This window comes from Dermacentor variabilis, chromosome 8 (assembly GCF_050947875.1).
Source record: "Dermacentor variabilis isolate Ectoservices chromosome 8, ASM5094787v1, whole genome shotgun sequence".
Lineage (NCBI taxonomy): Eukaryota > Metazoa > Arthropoda > Arachnida > Ixodida > Ixodidae > Dermacentor > Dermacentor variabilis.
Window position 1 is genome coordinate 125421105 of NC_134575.1, and position 18489 is coordinate 125439593.

The following is an 18489-nucleotide window of genomic DNA, read 5'->3' on the forward strand; positions in this document are numbered from 1 at the left end:
TTTTTTTACACTTTCTGTAGGTGCCTGCAAAATAAAAAAATACAACGCGACATGCCCATTTGCCCGCCCTCTTGCAGTGCTCCGAAAAGCTACGCGTACAAGCAAACGTGGCATCTTGCCGGATGTGACACCTAACTTGCCACATTGAAACACTAGACCGTAAGAATGATTTGGCGTGCAGATGACATAACTAACCTATAGTATGTCTTCTACAACATTCGTCTTTCCCGTAGACATAAGTACATTGACCAAACAGGCTAGTAGCTTATTGCATGTGCCAAAAAACATTAGGTTTATCAAATATTGCTTAATCCTCCATTGGCAAAGTTTAATTAGTGTAACTAGAAGTAATTCTATTCAGTAAGAGAAAGTTTCAATAGAGAAGCGGCAGTATTTTTACAAGCTTGTAATTAGAAGATTCGTATTAGAATTTAGAGTTCTCACTTCTAGTTAAAAATGCCTTGCCTATGTTGTTACGGTACATATAGACAGCACCATGCTCGCAAGAGGGAAAAAAATAGGTAGTGATGGATTGTCAACTGGGGCCGTCTACCAGCTTTGTACCAGCTTGGTTGTTTGCCACTATTTTCTATGTCAGTAGTTATACATGTGTTTGTGCGTCGGGCTTCCTATTTGTAATATTTCGTGGAGTTGCGCGCTAACGACTCATAATGGAGCTTCGCAGTGGCCTCCGCTTCGGTTCTTCAGCGATGTCGCCGGATATGGTGCCTGATTCGGTAACGCCTGCGTTGACTTCGTCGACTCTCGTACTCACGCATTAGCAGTGACCCGGGAACCTTCAGCGGCACCGATGGTGCCGACGTCGATGTGTATCAGCGGATGAGCAGCCACAACAAATGGTGATCTCACAGTGATGGCAGTGAACATATTTTTATTTCCACTTGGCGGGAACAGCGCGAGTGTGGTTTGAAAACCTCGAAACCGAACTCTGTGATTGGGAGACCTGCAAGCAGAAGCTACAAAATCTCTTTGGAAAACCATTGGGCCGCAAGACCGTTGCCAAGAAACAGTTGGCACCGTGAGTTCAAACCTACTCCGAAGGTTACGTTGTCTATATGCAAGACGTGCTGGCACTCTGCCGCAAAGCAGCCGCTAAAATGCCCGAGTCTGGCAAATCGGGCATGTCTTAAAACAAATCCTTGATGACACCTTCAATCTACTGATTTGTAAGAAATGTACTTTGATTAATGACGTTATCACGGAGTGGAAGCATTTTCAAGAGGTGAAAAGCCGTCGTATATCTACCAGCTATTTGCACAGCTTCGCAATACGGCTGCGACGTCGTCTGGTGAAGAGCGACAGGACTCTCCTGCGCAGTAGCAGCAGCAGCCCTCAGAGCAGCTGATGAAGAATGTGCGCCGTGAGCAGGAGGCCATGTGCTCCGAAGCTCTGTAGCCATCTGTCAACGATTCATGTGCTTCTATAGTTCCCTTTGTTCAGGCTATTGTGAGCGAAGAACTCGCCAATGTCAGCTTTCAGTCAGTTTGCCCCATGGCCAGTCCTCGGCCAAGCGAACGTCTTTCGCTTGTGCATACCCAAAATAATAGGTCCCTGGAAGTTCTCGCAACGTGGCCGAGTGGCGTACACCGGATGACCGACATATTTGCTTCAGTTGTCACCTCGTCGTTGTTCTTGTCGCCCGATACTGTCGCAACCGCTGGTCCTCGATAACGTTTTATAAAAGCCCTCGTCCAGGCGGCGGTTTTCGCCATTTGCAGCAGCAAGCCGAGCCGAACCTGCACGTCATGGCCGGTACGACCATATGGCGCAGTCATTCACCGTCACCCAGCACTCAACCTGTCCCGTCCGCCACAAAGTCGTCGCCAGTCGTGCAGGTCACCCTATTACCGTCGACTGTCGCCGTCTTTCCGACCTGGCCGCGTACTTCCGGAAAACTAAAAGGTGCAGCTCCTGGAGGTGACGCTTCATTGTCAACGTCTCCCCCAAAGACTTTCACCTTGCCGACCAGACGCAATTTATTACATGTAGAATTGGACAGTGTACATGTCGGAGCTTTTGTTGATACTAGAGCCCATATCCCGCAATGAGCAACCATTTTTGTTGCCGCCTGAAGAAAATACTTGCACCTGCCGCATCCCATGTTATCAGGGTCGCCGATGGAACACCGCCCATTATGCTTGGCATGTGTACTGCCCGAATTACTGTTGCTGTTCAACACTTCCGTTTTATTTGCTGTTCTTGAGCGGCGCTTCCATTACTTGATCTTCGGAGGTGACTTTTTTATCGGACGATTCAGCACTAATTGATAGCAGTGCTGGCAGGCACCAACTTGAGTTGCCTAATCAATGCTGTCCTCCAAAATAAGCTGAGGTTCGTTTTTGGATCTGCAGACTTCTAGCGCTTGCCACCTCAAGCCACCATGCATGCACCTTTCACGTGCTTCCAACTCTTCCTGACAGTGCGTGCTGACTTTTAATATCAATGTTCTCACCCTACGCACAGCTGCTGTTCCTCGGAAAATTGTGTCTATTGCAGGAAACCGCGTATTCCGTCCTATTTTAAAGTTTGGTTCACGTACGAAAGTTATCCATGAAGTCCTGTTGCTCGGCGACGCTTCCCCGATTGACGATACCGCCATCTCTCGATTGGGTGTTCCGTCCTCGTCTGCAGCCACCTGCTGTCCGATCAGTTCCGCAGCGTCCCATCACAGCATATATTAAAAGACGATCGCGCATGACCCGCTTCCCGAACAGGCTGAAGATGTCTGTCGCGTCCTCGTGTCTTATCGCGAGGTCATTGAAGATCATCCGCCTGGGCAGACTTCCGTTGTGCTGCTAGTCCTTTCTGCAGACGTCCTTATCGCGTGTCACATGCAAAATGTCACGTTATCGAAGCTGAAGTGTAATTAAGGCTTTTTCGAGTCCTTGGACATCGCCGGTTGTAGTGTTGTAGAAGAAGGATGGCAGCGGGCAATTTTTTGTCGACTACCACCAACTGAAGAAGATCAAGAAATAGGATGTGTGCCCTCTTCCGCTGAGTGATGACGATCTCGACTTCCTTCACGGATCCAAATATTTCTCTACAAGCAACCTCCTATCCGGTTATTGGCAGATTGCGTTTGATGAACCCGACCGTGAGAAGAGCGCTTTCGTTATACATTTCGGTCATTGTAATATCCTAGTAACTTCCGCAAGAATCATAGACTCTTTCAAAAGATAACGCGTCAACAGTGACGACACACTAAGAAGGAACAAAGACAGGACAAGGCACTTTCGAAAGGTGTACACCAACAAGCCCCACAATGTGTTTTACGGTAAAGATCGACTCTTTCCTTCAGAGTTGTAACTGGACCACCTGCCTAAGTTATCTGGACGATGTAATGATATTCTTACGGAAGCATGAAAGAATAGAGATGAAGAAGATCGCGAGGCGCTGGCTGCTGCGTTTTGTTACTAGTAATCCATCTTAACACCATTGACTTTCCTTGTATATATATTGTAAATACAGTCTTGTACTCCCAACATCCCGGTAACATATTGGTGGGAGGTGCGGGGTACCACGGCTGGAAACGGAGCTCCGCAGTGGACGTCGCATCATCGTCATCACCAGCGTCACCAGCGACCACTACGTCGCTTTCGCATTCGGTAGTGGTTGTGCAACCCAAGTATCCCAGAACTTTCTGTGGCACTGATGGCGCCGACGTTGAAGAGTGGGTTGCTATGTACGAACGTATGAGTTGAATCAACAGATAGGACCCTACGCTCATGCTAGCAAACCAGTTGTTCTTCCTAAGAGGCACGACAAAGGTGTGGTTCAACAACCATGAAGAGGACCTGACCAGCAGGGACCAATGCAAAGAGAAATTAGCAGAGCTGTTTGGCAAACCAGCCGGCCGTAAAATCGCCGTAAAGCAGAAACTGGCCTACCGTGCCCGATTCCCCACGGAGTCCTATGTTTCTTATATTCAAGACGTGCGGGCGATTTGTCGTAAAGCCGATGACGACATGACAGAAGCAGAGAAGGTACCGCATGTGGGGGAAGGGTATTGCTGACGGCACCTTTAATGTGCTCATGTGCGAAAGCTGCTGTACAGTTGATACTATCGTCAAAGAGTGCCGACAATTCGAGCAGGTCATAAGTCGACGCGTCCTGCAACGATTCACCAGACTTCCCAATACTTCCGCAACGTCGACGTGCGAAGACACACTGTGCTATTAGACGTGCCCTGCCCACCAGCTGCGCTACACGTGTAGCAGTGTTTTGCTTCAAGACGGGATTCTTCACAATGGTGTGCCAAGGCAGCTGCTGACAGATCGGGGCCGCTACCTCTTGTCCCAAACTGCCAACGGAACACTTCGTCCCTGCTCCTCCGAACACAAGTTTGGAACCGCACATCACCCGGAAACAAACGGACTGAATGAATAACTAAATAGTACCATTACAGAGGTGTGTGTCTATATTTCAGCAGACTCTCGTGATTGGGACAGCACTTTGTCTCATGTGACATTTGCATACAATTCGTCACGTCAGGATACTACCGCTCTCTCGTCTTTCTACCTCTTGCTTGGTGGCCGTTCTACTATTATTTTTGGCACCATGCCACCTTAGCTGTCACGACGTACCATGGAATACGCTCATGACGCCGTTGGTCAGACTCGTATGGCTCACCAGACTGCCTTTGATCAATTTACAACAGCGGAGGCATCACACAGCACTCGCTACAACAGTCACCACCAGGTCCTTTACCTTTACTTGAATACCTGGTACCGGGACGAACCGTGTATTAGAACGATTAACTGAAAACTGCGAAATCGCCCTCATGGAAGACACGCCAGCGTCATTCCAGCTACGAACTGACGTGGTCCACCGTGTCCCGCTTAAAACCACATGGTTGATACTTCGCTATCATTCTAACAAGCGCCGGGAGGGCGCTCCATCCCACAGGGGTGATGTTACAGTGCATTTGGACAAGACCATGAGCGCAAGAGGGAGACGAAGAAAAAGTGGTTGACTGTCACAGGAGCAGTGACCTTTGCAGGAGCCTGCGTGTTCACCACTAACATTTACAGCGAACCTGTATATGGCAAGGGTTCCTTACATTTTTTGTTTTCCGTGAACAAAAAAATAGCATCATCAATGCTTCAAACCCCCGTAAGTGTCCAAACACTGTAATCTGTCGCAGCCCCGTAAGGCAGAGGCTTCAGACACTCAGCAATGGGAAAGGAACAGTTCTTACATTCTTTGGAATCACGCTTACAACATACGGAACAGCATGTCAAAAACAGCCATTATCAATGGCTCATACCACCGTAAGCAAACAAAAAATGCAGCCGCTCATACCCCCCTAAGGCAGATGCTGCAAGCACACAGCAAAGTGCAGCAAACAGCGCATACGTTCTTTGTTTTCTTCAGAAAACATTTTCACTTTCTGTGAAAACGTAAGTTCAACCGCTGGTCATCGCTCCCTGCTCAGTAGTAATGGAAGTGGACGACCCCGCACATCTGCCGGCGACGGCGGCGTCATCGGCGGCCGCCTCCAGGAAGCGGATCGGTCAGCAGAGTGACACCGACAGCGAGGACACCCATGTCTACTCTCTCAGCAGTGAGGACACTTCCGATGACGACTTCCAGCTTGTGCAGAGCCGCAGAGCGAAGAGAAGGAACACCAGGACGTCCTCATCGTCAAGCACGCAAACAGTTAGACAGACGCAGAGGCCGGACGCCAATACCATCATATTTGTGCCCCTGCTTCCCAACGTCAACATGAAGCTACTTAACAGGCAATCTGTGTCGATGTCACTGGAAGCCCTGGTGCCAAATGAAATATCGGACATTCGAGTGAACACCCGAAAAAATCTTCTGGCGGTTCATGTATAGCATGCGGCTGCTTTGACCACTCTACGCAGCGTAACGGACCTCGATGGCATTCAGGTGCGCTCTTACATCCCTCTGGGATATGACGTAGTCACCGGCGTTATCTACGACGTAGACGTCGCCATCCTTAATAACGACTTGCCGATTCTTATCAAGCCAGCCAGTGATGAGGTCATCGTTGATGTTAAGCGGCTAGGCAGTTCACGCTGCGTGAAAATAGCAATCAAGGGTAAATATATACCCTCGCATGTTAAGGTGGGACACTTCAGACATGCAGTGCGGCCTTTCATTGCGAAACCTCTTCAGTGCCGCAAATGCATGAAACTAGGGTACGTGAGCAGCGTCTGCGAAAATCAGGCAGCATGCCCCCGCTGCGGAAAGCCCCACGCTACAGATAAATGTGTCGCGACTGTAGTGAAGTGTTCAAACTGCGGATGATCACATGAAGCTTTATCGAAGAAATGCCCACATATTAAGAGGGAAATGGCCATCTTGAAAGAGATCGCGAGAGATCATTCATCTCATCGCGAAGCCGCCGAAAAAATCAGGAAGCGACGTTCACGTCGCCGGCGCTCCTCAAGGAAGGCTCTTCAAGGAAGGCGCATGCCACTTCCTACAAGAACACCTCCTCCTCCACCGCCTAGGCCAGACAATGTGGAAAGGACCGCGAAGAGCAAGTCCACTGAGAAGACCACATCTGCCGAATCTTGTTAGGCGGCTAGGCAGTTCACGCTGCATGAAAATAGCATTCAAGGGTAAATATATACCATCGCATGTTAAGGTGGGACACTTCACACATGCAGTGCGGCCTTTGATTGCGAAACCTCTTCAGTGCCGCAAATGCATGAAACTAGGGCACGTGAGCAGCGTCTGCGAAAATGAGGCAGCATGTTCCCGCTGCGGAGAGTCCCACGCTGCAGATAAATGTGGCGCGACTGTAGTGAAGAGTTCAAACTGCGGAGGATCACATGAAGCTTCATCGAAGAAATGCCCACATATTAAGGAGGAAATGGCCATCTTGAAAGAAATGGCGAGAGATCATTCATGTCATCGCGAATCCGCCGAAAAAAATCAGGAAGCGACGTTCACGTCGCCGGTGCTCCTCAAGGAAGGCTTTTCAAGGAAGGCGCATGCCACTTCCTACAACACCACCTCCTCCTCCACCGCCTAGGCCAGACAATTTGGAAAGGACCGCGAAGAGCAAGTCCACTGAGAAGACCACATCTGCCGAGTCTTGGCCGGCTCTACCGAAACGACAAAATTCACCAACAGAATCACAGCAAACTTTCGCTGGCCAACCGCCGACGTCTACTGTCGGCGATTTGTGAGACCAAGACAGGCAGGTGGCTGATATGCTGCAGACGCTAAATAATATAATGCGCATTATACTGGACAAGCTGCAAACACCTGCAGCACGAAGCGCTCTGCAAATACTGGTTGCACTAAATCCAGTGCTTGCTAGCATCGTTTAAGCATCATGGCTCGACCAATAGTTCCCTTCCGCACTGAACTTAAATGTGCGTCGATGTTTCAATGGAATGCCAGGGGTCTTAGGACCCGTATATCACACTTTCGCCAATTCATTTTTACAAATCGCTTCCCCATACTGGTCATTTGCGAACCAAATACATCAACTCCACTCAGACTGTCCGGTTATGAATCTTTCGCCTCGTCCACATGCAGTGCGAGCACGAAAGTGATCAGCTACATCCGCACGGACTTAACATATGTCGCTAAGGCGACAGAGCCTCATGACGACAACCAATATATCTGCCTAAATGTCCAAAAGAAGAATGCGTCATTTGCACTAATTGGAGCCTACATATCCCCAGCGGGTCACTTTGACGGCGAACGACTTAAGAAAATATTACTAATGAACAATGGCCCCTGGGTTATCACAGGTGACTTAAACGCGCATCACCAGCTATGGGGAAGCACTAAAATTGACTCCAAAGGCAGGAGCCTTGCCTGCTTTGCTGCCGACGATGATTTGTGCTGTGTGAATGACGGCAGCCCTACATTTCTGCGAGGCACGACCTACAGTAGCTGCTTGGACTTAACTTTGGTGTCACGGCGCTTTGCCTCGAGCGTCCAATGGTTTACAGACATAGAAACATATAGAAGCGACCATATTCCAACATACATAAAGATTAGAGGAGTTGAGCAAGGCTCCTCTACTGTCTTGCGTACAGTTGATTGGTCAAAATTTAAGAAGGATATGGATGACACATGTCGGGAAGGCCTCTCACACACTATCGAAGAAGCAATCGCAGAGGCATTGAAAACATCCATCTGCTCGCTTACAAGGTCAACAAGGCGAACAGATTTGGACATGGAACTGGAGAGGCTGGGTGCGGCACGCCGACAGGCCGAGAGGAGGTATCGGCGCACGAAGTCCGTCTTGGATCTGAGCGCTTCACGACGCATACAAAAGAAAGTCCAGCGTCGCATGGATAAATTGGAAGATAAGCGATGGAAAACATTCTGTCAGTCGCTTGATCCCCTAAAATCGCTCTCGCACATATGGAGAACGGTTAGGGGTCTTCGCTCATCTCCGCATCAAAAGAAGCCCTTCGCTGCTCTGGCCCCCTATCAACTCCGCTCGGAACTTCAAGTGGCTGAAAAGTTCTGTGCACGGGTTGCTGGGTCCGTGGCCATCATTACTGACGGAGCATTGAATGACACCCCTGAGGCACGTGTACTAGAAAAGAACGTGCTATTTTCACTCGAAGAGCTCGATGCTGCGTTGGCGACCTGCAGGCGTTCTTCGTCACCAGGTCCTGATGGCATCACGTATGCTGCCCTATGCCACCTTGGACATGACGCACGTGATGAGCTGCTCAACTACTACAATGAGTTTTGGCAGAACGGCGCCTTTCCTAAACAATGGAAATCGAGCCGGTTGATCCCAATTGTGAAACCTGGAAAGTCTCCGCTTGAGATCTCTTCATATCGTCCGATTGCGCTTTCGAGCTGCGTCGGCAAAGTGATGGAAAGAATGATTCTTGCTCGATTGTAATGGTACCTAGAACGATTCAACATCTATCCGGACGCCATGACAGGCTTTCGTCGAGGTTGCACGTCCATCGACAACGTCATTGACATCGTCACATGGGTCCAAAATGAAAAAAGGCTCAAGCGCCTATCTGGGGAACCTTTTCTGGATGTAAAAGGAGCATACGACAACGTCGCCCATGAGGCCATGCTAAACTCACTTGAGCCTGTTGGAGTTGGTGGCCGGATGTATCAATGGATTCGGGACTCTTTGACTGAGAGGCGTTTTTTCTTACAGACAGAAGACGGCCCAACTTCAGACCATTACATCTGACGTGGTGTGCCGCCGGGTGGAGTGTTGAGCCCTATGTTGTTCAACCTCGTCCTGGTAGGACTAGCGAATTACCTACCGCAGACAGTACATGTCTCAATATACGCCGACGACATTCGCATCTGGGCCTCTGCGGTGACTCGCCCTCAGCTAAGAGCCAGGCTTCAGCGGGCGGCAACCATGACGGCTTCTTATCTCCGAGAACAAGACCTCAGTGTGTCTACTGAAAAGTGCGCATTACTTGGTTTTACGCGGAAACAAATGCCATCGTATCCTGTTACCATCAATGGTCAAGCTGTGTTCTATGTTAAGACGCATCGCTTTCTGGTCGTCATCATTGACCGCAACCTCTCCTGGAGCCCTCACTCCGTCTATCTGAAGAAGCTAGTCGCCATTGCACAGGTCTTCAAATTTTTATGCGGGAAAAACTGGGGTACAGCAGTCCATTCTATGTTGCAGCTGTACAGGGTTTTGTTTCTCGGACTCCTACGTTACAGCCTACCAGTGTTGTCAAATGTATGCAAGACGAACTTTCGCGCCTTGGAGAGCATACAAGGTCAAGCCCTACGCAGGTGTTTAGGGCTGCCTCGGTGCACCTCAGCAGCAGCAACAATCGCCATCGCAGGAGACCATACAATCGAGACACATGTAGCCGTCGACTCTCTCAGAGCGCACATTCGCCATCTGTCAAGGATCCCCGACCATCATTTGGCCTCCCTACCAGCCGAGAGACCTCAAGTGACCTTTTCACGAGTGATTAGCGCTCATCAACAGTGCATACCGGCATCTTTTACACCGGCGGCGAAGCCTTCCTCTCCCCTGTGGTGCCTGCGACAGCCTCAAGTGAATTTTGCCAGTCCTGGAATAACAAAAAAGTCCTATCATCCAACGTCGGCTCTGAAGCAACTTACGGTCCTATTACTGCACCAGACGTATCATGACCGCATACATATATGTACCGATGGTTCGACCTCACCTACCAGCTCAACTGCCGCATTCGTCGTTCCAGCCAAGAACGTTACATTTAAATTCAAATTGTCGCACATGACTACATCTACATCGGCAGAACTTGCAGCTCTCCATGCCGCTATGATTTCTGCCGCTAAATAGTTATGCATATGTTTGTGCGTCCGGCTTCCTCTTGTTAACAATATTAAAGGGACCCTGAAACGAAATTGACGATTTTCTACAAACGTACTGAGTCATTAGAGTAGGTCCTTCGGATCACTAATTGACACATCTAAGTGCTCTGCGTAAAGCGTGGCATTCATTATAAGGTTTTAAAAATGCAGATCACTGCCAATCGCAGCACAATGATCGGCGGAATGTTAAGCCGCGCCTACCCATATGACGGAAATCACCCATATGACGTCAGTGGAGCGAGTTATCCGATTGGCTGACCAGGGCGCATGATCGATAATTTTTCCAACTTTATGGAAAACAAATGATGTTTGTAATAGTTGGAATGTTAGTTCATTTGTTTTTATAAAAAGAAAGCAACATAAAGACAATGCACAATAACAATTTTTCAGTACACTTAAGCACTTGCGGCACACAGCAAGTGTCGTCTCCTTGTGTCAGAACTTGTGTTATATGTGCTCCGTTTTTGACGAGAGCTCCGCAGTCAGTGTCGGTATGTCTTTTCGCTAGCGCTATGATTCGACTTTGTTGCGTTGTGGACTGAAAACGTAGCGACTGGCAATATGTCAAGCTGCGACATCGTGTCCTTCTGCAAGCCAGTAGACGAGGGGACTGGCTGCAACGCATTGGACAGCCGCTATCCGATGGGCGCCAGGATTTGCGCGATTGCGGCCGTCACTTTACACCGGAAGATTACTAACGCAATAGCGTTTCGCGAGTCCGGTAGTAGGGTAAACGCAAGCGCAACGGGACAGGGCCTGGCCGTGTCCCCTTGTGTGTCGTTTCAGGCGATGAACAGAAGCGCAAATGTGAATGGTCTGCACGGTGCGGCCACCTGGTGGCATAGAGCTCAACCACACACAGTAGCAGTAAAAAATGTATTTTTCTTTGCTGCTGGTGTAAATTTTTCGCAGAAGTGTAATCGTTAACACGTTGTTTTTGTAAATGTTTAAAATGTTTTACGATTGGTTAGAGCAATATTAGCTCTTTCTTTGGCTGGTTAAGCTCCGTGCCAACGGGTGGCTGGACCACGGAGAGCCATCAGGCAGCTCACGCACGTCTACGCTAAAGTTCCTTCATCAGCTTGAGTTTATGCCTTCACCGTTCCGTCAAAACGTTCTGCTAGCGTGTGATTACCGGAATACCAGACACGTTCGGCGCTACGACAGAATGCTAGCAACGCACGCTGCTTCGATAGCTCTCGCGTGGGGTTTAGGCTAAGCCGCTAGCGGTGACGTTTCGCGCGGGCTGGGGGCGGGATCCAAAACAACCGGAAGTGGACGATTTGACGTCGCATCGTGACGCCGAACCAGTGAAGGCGGAGCTTAGCCCCTATCGCTCGGCGAACGAGTTTAGGAGGAAAAGCATCACTAGGGAAGAGGGTAACTAGTAATCGCTTGTAGCTCCATTAATACGTAACGCTTCACTTAAATTGTGATGCGAATGTTCTACTTAAGCTGTACCCTAAGCGTCTACAAAATTTGTCCGAAGCGTTTCAGGGGCCCTTAAAGCATAACATGGCATAGAAGACGTATTATGGTTGCCAAATAGAAGAAAAGGCATTGTGATGCACGTTCCTGGCGCAATTTACACGTTTTGACATTCATACTCAGACATCGGCTTCGCGGCATTATAATTAAGGAAATTTACAACGCGTTCTGTATATGCATGCTTACACAAGCCTACGGCTTGCTTCTTTCGACACCCCGCTCAATTGCGTTATGCGCGCGCTGGCAAGGGTGCCAAAAGCTGAGGAATAATCGCGCAATCTTAGATTCACGGAAGTGCCAAATTTTACAATGAAGTCATGTGCTTGATCCCAATAATAAATAATATTCGCGATTATTTTGTCGCAATGCACTCACCTTGTGCAGTTCGTTTCAACTTTACAGGTAGTCAGCCGATCTGAGGACTGGCTAACCTCCCTGTCTTTCCGTCTGTTTCTCCTCCTCTCGTTTCAGCTTTCGTGTTTGTGCTTGTTATACAGAATCTTTTTTTAACGGATAGCCAAGTGTTCAAGGAACGCTGCTTTATTTATTATACGTTTACTTATACAAGTTTTCTTTTTATCAAGGTGCCGTTCTTTTTACAATTTTGATGTAATAAACTATCTTCTGGTGTGGTGTCTAAAACCGAATAGCTTTATATGCATGCATTTGCGTGACATCTGATATTTACGATTACCTGTAGGGATGTTGGACTATAGAAATGTTTGAATTTAGATGCAAGTTGTTGAGTAAAGGACCTGCAAATGTCGAACCTAAAATATGACGATGATAGCCCAATGTGTTTTAGGCTCTCCGATACACAGTGCATTTTTTCATACACCAATACATATATAAAGCTGGCGCTGACTTTGATAAAATAAGGGGGCTTAGTTACTATGTAATGAAGTTCGATACTGGATGTACGATGAAATGAGAAGCATTTGTTATCAATTTCATGCGGCACCATGAGTATGACACGATTGGAGAAGATATTAGCACGTCACCTGATGCACTTAAAGGGCCGTATCCATTCAAGTAGAGAATCATTATGTACTACAGTAGCGAAGCATGCAACAGGGCAAACACTATAGGTGTTCAAAGGAAATAAAATTATTGAACACAGCTACCTTGTAATGCGCTGCATTTTCACGTAGTGTAACTATTATCTGCAGATTACCTGGATGGCAAATCCGTGTTCCTCGACCACCGCACATCCGAAGCCTCTTGACAAGCTCCCGATCAGGGCACACACGTTTCCCATTTCATCAGCTGCGGCCATAAAATTGGTGCCGGAATGAGCTTGTGGATGTCCGATATCTGGGCACACTTGCTCCGCTCTTCTGTGGGGGAATGAATAAACACGTAGGTCGTTTCAAAGAGGTACAAAAAGAAAAACTGTAAAGCTAGTTTTGTGGCAATTACGGGCACAAAAGAACACATGAAATCGAGGCGCAAAAGTGACCTGTGAGCTCACTGCTCCTGCCTGGAATTCGCATCGTCTGCACAATAAGACATCGACGTTTGCTTCGGAGAAGCTAAGTATGCTGAAGGCATTTGGTGACCTTCGCTCCGGCACCATTTAAAATTTTACGGGGTTTCAAAAGTATCCGAAATTCACAATTTGGTCCTCCTCGGTGGTCAGTTGAAATTCTCTCAGTAAGAATAATGACAAAGTGGCATATTATCATTATTCATATTTCAGGACACACTCAAGAGACAAAGAGTAGCCACCTAAAGTACTAAGAACCAGCATTAAGTATACCTCATCTTATGAAGGCTCTACTTGATACAAGCATGACGCTACCAACGTTTGTCTTGCTTCGGGGGTAATCCTTAAAGATTTCATTTTTGTTGCTCTTTTGTGTTGAGTGCTTCTTTTGTGTCCCGTATAACGCATACCGTTGAATAAAGTAAACAACACCAAACTAGCAAACGGGCAACAAAGTGTTTTAACACCTAATTTTGAAGTGTGCTCATGATGCCTGAAAATCAGCTATCTGTATTACTGAAACAAAATCTAAGGTGCTTAGGCAATCCGCGCCATCAGCCAGTAGGTTGTTAGTACGAATTCTACGAACAATATATGAACGTGAAAAAAGCAGAGAAAGATGAAGTTATGGTTTCCTTTAAAGCAAATTTTTGTGCATGCAAGCGAACGTGAGTTCTTTTTTTTATTTCTCCACGCCCTAGACACGCACTTATCTTTACCGACCACAGGATTTGAGGATATGGCGCTGGCCTTTTTATTACTTTCAATCATGTGTTTTAAGGTGGTAAGCTATGGCTATTATAATCTTGTTGGACACAGTTAGATGAGTTACTGGCCTATTTGCGACGCGTACACGATAATCATAACTGAAATTGAGGAGTAAGGCTATGGAATTCCATGAAACTTACTCCGGTTAGAGCAGGATAACGTACAACGTACACATATGATCTGCCTTGGCGTCCTGTTCAACCCACCGGCTGCAACAGACACCTGACGGACGCCATATAAAGTGTGTTCAGGAAAATCGAGCATCCTGCCCCACGGTTCATTCTAGGAGTAGCGCATAATTCTAGTATTGAGCACGTGGGTATAGGAAGTTCTCTAAACTGACGTGTACATGAGGTCTTTGGGTCTGTCTGGTGTAACTTTAGCGTGATGTTCGAACTGATGTGACCTCGACTATTATTGTTGACAATACCACATTAAGGGAAAACATGGAGAAGGCGGGAGATGGAAATTCAAGACGATGAGCAATAAGAGAACAGGGTAAGAGCAGGAGCCAACGTTTCAACAAGGGGACTCGTCTCTTTCAAGGCGGCATATGCTTTTTTCAGCGCAGTACCTTTACCTATATATACCGTACTGAGGAAAGCACACTTCGCCTTGAAAAAGGCGTGTCCACTTGTCGAAACGTTGACTCCCGTTTTACCAGTTTCTCGTTTTTCTCAAGGCCACATTAGGGTGGACGGATGTTTATGTATTGTGCGCTCTCCTGTCGGTCAGACTAGCAACAACGAGAGTGAACAAGGGCTACTAACGATATCATCACGGCAGCAGTGGTTTAGACCTACTTGTGAAATTGAACAATATGCGAAAATTGTTGACATCTCGCGATTGCTTCTTTTAAACCGTACATTCAACTACATAGGTGGTAATGTTGTTGTACCGGGTAAACAATCTCTTTGATATAGAGATTCGATTCAATCAGGAAAATTTTGTCCGTCTAGCGCGGTCGCATAAGACAGTGCCACAAGTCTTCATGTTCTCGGAGCCATGTCAGTCTCCGCCGCAATAAGCTTGCGAGCGTAGGGAAGTGAGCCACCAGAAAGGGTGCTTCGTGAATACTCCTTCCCCACGAGCACACTCCTAGATTGCGCGATGACAGGAGAGCAAGTCTCAGTAGTCGATAATTAGGTGTCAGCATGATGACAGCACCAGATACTGGATCACAAAAAGCATATATTGGTTCACGACACGCGCGCTACACCTAGCTTTACGGCAAGCAGGCCGCGCAAAGCACCAGTAAATCGAGCGGTGTGACGCACATAACAAGTGCTCGCTTATCCTAGCTCGTTCCGCAGTTCGGAGTTCCCATTGTTGTCCGGCGACCGCGTTCCTCGAACATCCTTCACTTTCTCCTCTGATTGGTGGAAGAAGGTGCCATGGCGCGTGGGGTTCCGCCAATTAGGTATACTTTACTCACGTGACGTAAAGCACAGTTTCCTGCAACTCCACCATAAGTTCTTGCTCTCCGCGCATTACTGCTGACCGAACCCAACGATTGCAGCATAATTATGGTGGAAGTTTTGCCGCCGAGCACTCACGCGTGGCCTTCAGCTTCGTTATTCTGCGGTGGCACGGCTGTTCGCGCCGCGTCGCGTTAAGCAGACCATGTTTAAGATCATTGTGTGCGAGCACAGGCTTAGTTAGCCGGTGAGCAATTCAACATCGTAGACGAGCGCAGTGGTACACACGAGAAAGCTACAAAACATCATATGGATGTCATGGAAAAAACAAGAATATAAATTCGCAAGTACGAGAATGGGAGCGACAACGCCCAGTGTCTAATGTAGATAACGCATGAACCTTCCGGTTAGACACTCGTAATGGTCTTGTAAGTTATTTTCTATTTTTATAATGCGCATAACTTGTCACAGATTCCAGGATAAGCGACCATTGCATGAAAAACCGCTAGTGAGGCGATTCCTTCAAAATTTGAGAGTTTTAGCATTCCCGCGTTATTCCGGTATCGCTTACGGATTACTGTGTCAACGGATGCGTAAACGTCAGCTGCCAGAGAATGGACAGATGTTTGCGTCCCCTTTGAAACGAGCTCTTCTGTTGCGCCACTAAGTTGTTTTGATTTTGCCTAATGTGCTAGCTACTTTTCTTTTAAAAATAAACACCTGCAAATAATTTCGAGCATCAAGATTTCTGAACCACTATTCAAACTGTCTTTCTGACTATACGCTGTTTTTGTTTTCGGTGCTGTTATGCCCAAAACACCCCCAATCCTCTTTTACTATTCTCTGTAGCGTAACTGTTTACTTTGGGCCTGATATTCCTCAACGCAAGAGCTTCAACTAGGCCAGAAGATCCTAAGCCGACAGCTGGTTAGATGAGGCATATTCCATCGTTTTCCTTACTTTGTCAGGCAAGCACATGCTTCTAATTCTTTCGTGTACCTCGCTTTGTAACTATGGTTTCTAAGGCATCCTGATTCGACTCGAGATGTCAATAGGTTTCCTTTGAGTTATCATGAGTTGTTTCTTTCCTCATTTCGTTTTTCCCCTTAGGTCGTTACTCATAGCAGGTTTCTTTCGCATTGCCGCCCCACACAAGATTTTCTCAGCGTATCCGACTTGTGTTTCACGCTTTTCGGAGCCAGGTTGTTTACGATACCGTTCGCATACTTGCTGGTAAGCTCCGTAGTTCTTTTCTTCCGTTGTGACTCATTGATTTTCGTTACAGATACTTGAACGCCCTCGTAACCCATTTACTTTCCTGATATCTCTCAGTTGTTCTTAGTAATCAATTTTAGTCTGAGTTTACCTAACTTTCAAGCTTGTCCAGCCTATATCACCCTGCTAAGCTTTATTTTTAGTTTTCCCACGAGCACTGAATGCGAAGCATCATATTAAACTTTGGTAGCCATCAAGTCCTGATTGCACTCCTAACTTCAAGCAAACAACCGCATTTCCCTTTGCTTCAGTTTATTATTCGTTCATACATTTTGTTACAAAAAATACATACAGACAACGGTCTCATAATTAGTTATGAATTGCTACACTGATGAATGCGGAATAAAGCAGAAAACAAAAATCAAAGAAGCAAATATTAAGAATTTTGGGTGAAGACAAAGTACCGCAAGGGGAAAAAATTAGAGACAACCAAGCTTACACACACAAATATAATTAGCAATGTAAAATAAAAACAAAGTTCATTCAAGAGTAAGGGGATAGAATTTTTCCCTAATTATCACGACATACAGAGCGAATTACCCTGCCACAATTACCTTGCGACAATTAATTACGACATACAATTACCTTGCGATGGAAACGCTGTGTTTTTTCTTATTAGAAAGAAGTTTTAGACTCTTCGAGTCCTAATAAACTTGTTTTGTTAATAATCAGAACAACATAACCGTTAATGATAATCAAACAAATCTTTAAGTTCTAGAATGTACTTTGTACGTAATTGTTGGGAGGCATTAAGGCATGACTTTGAACAGATATTAGCCAAGCGGCGTGATCAAGGCCGTTTTCACGTGGTCCATTTCATCAATTGAAATCTGCCAGCAGCCGGATCGAAGATCGATAGACGAGAAGTATTTAGCTACGTGCAAGCAGTCCAAGGCGTCATCGATGCGTGGTAGTGGGTAGACCTCTTCTCGCGTGATCATGTATAAGTGTTGATAATGGACGCAGAAACGCCAGGTACCATCCTTCTGTTTCACAATGACGACATGCGAAGCCCAATATCTTGCTGATGGCAAGACGACGACTTTGCGGAGCATTTTGTCCACTTCTGATTGGATGACTCGACGTTCAGCACGCGATACACGATAGGGACGGTGACGAAGAGGATTCGTTGCTTCAGTGTTTAATGGTGCTGAACAACAGATGTTTGGCCTTTAGGCCAAATAAAGATGTCACTGTACGATTCAAGCAGGAGACTTATGTCCGTGAAGTGTGCAGAGGTGAGGTCAGGTGCAATAATTTTCACGAATTCAGCCGTTAAGCAACCAGATCTGCGAGTTGCAATTGGCGCTAATCAACCAAACTCGGCATTCAAAATCTCAATGTGAAATTCAAAACCACTAGAAACACTGGGTGATGACAAGCCGGCCGGAATCGGTTAAAGGCCAGCAGAAATTCAGAAGCGCTAGAACGACATCGTTACTAGTAACCGTGACCAGCATATGCGGGGCAGAAACGTTCCGGTTCAAAAGTGCATCAATAATGGCGCGAAGCACATATTCACCGTCAGGAACCCGTAGCTGGGAGGTCAAAGTGACGTAAGTAACTGCCTCGGGGGAGAGACACACATCGTCAAGCGAGCACAAGTGCGGTGGGGCGCTGCTCGGATCATCGGCGAATTAAGACAGTTCTAACTGAAGACAAGGCTCGGTAGCTGTGTGAAAGCACAGTCTACTAATCCGTTCATCTTTACCATGCAGACACTCACCGTCG

At 47.1% G+C, this 18489-nt stretch overlaps 1 protein-coding gene across 1 annotated transcript in view; it reads right to left on the reverse strand.

Moving 5' to 3' along the window:
• The window catches only part of LOC142591262 (glutathione hydrolase-like YwrD proenzyme), a 116973-nt gene that overhangs the window by 32593 nt on the left and 65891 nt on the right, over positions 1-18489 (reverse strand). Inside the window, exon 7 of the mRNA XM_075703600.1 lies at positions 12986-13148. Within this exon, the coding sequence (XP_075559715.1) occupies positions 12986-13148 (163 nt within the window). The remainder of the gene's footprint in view (positions 1-12985; positions 13149-18489) is intronic.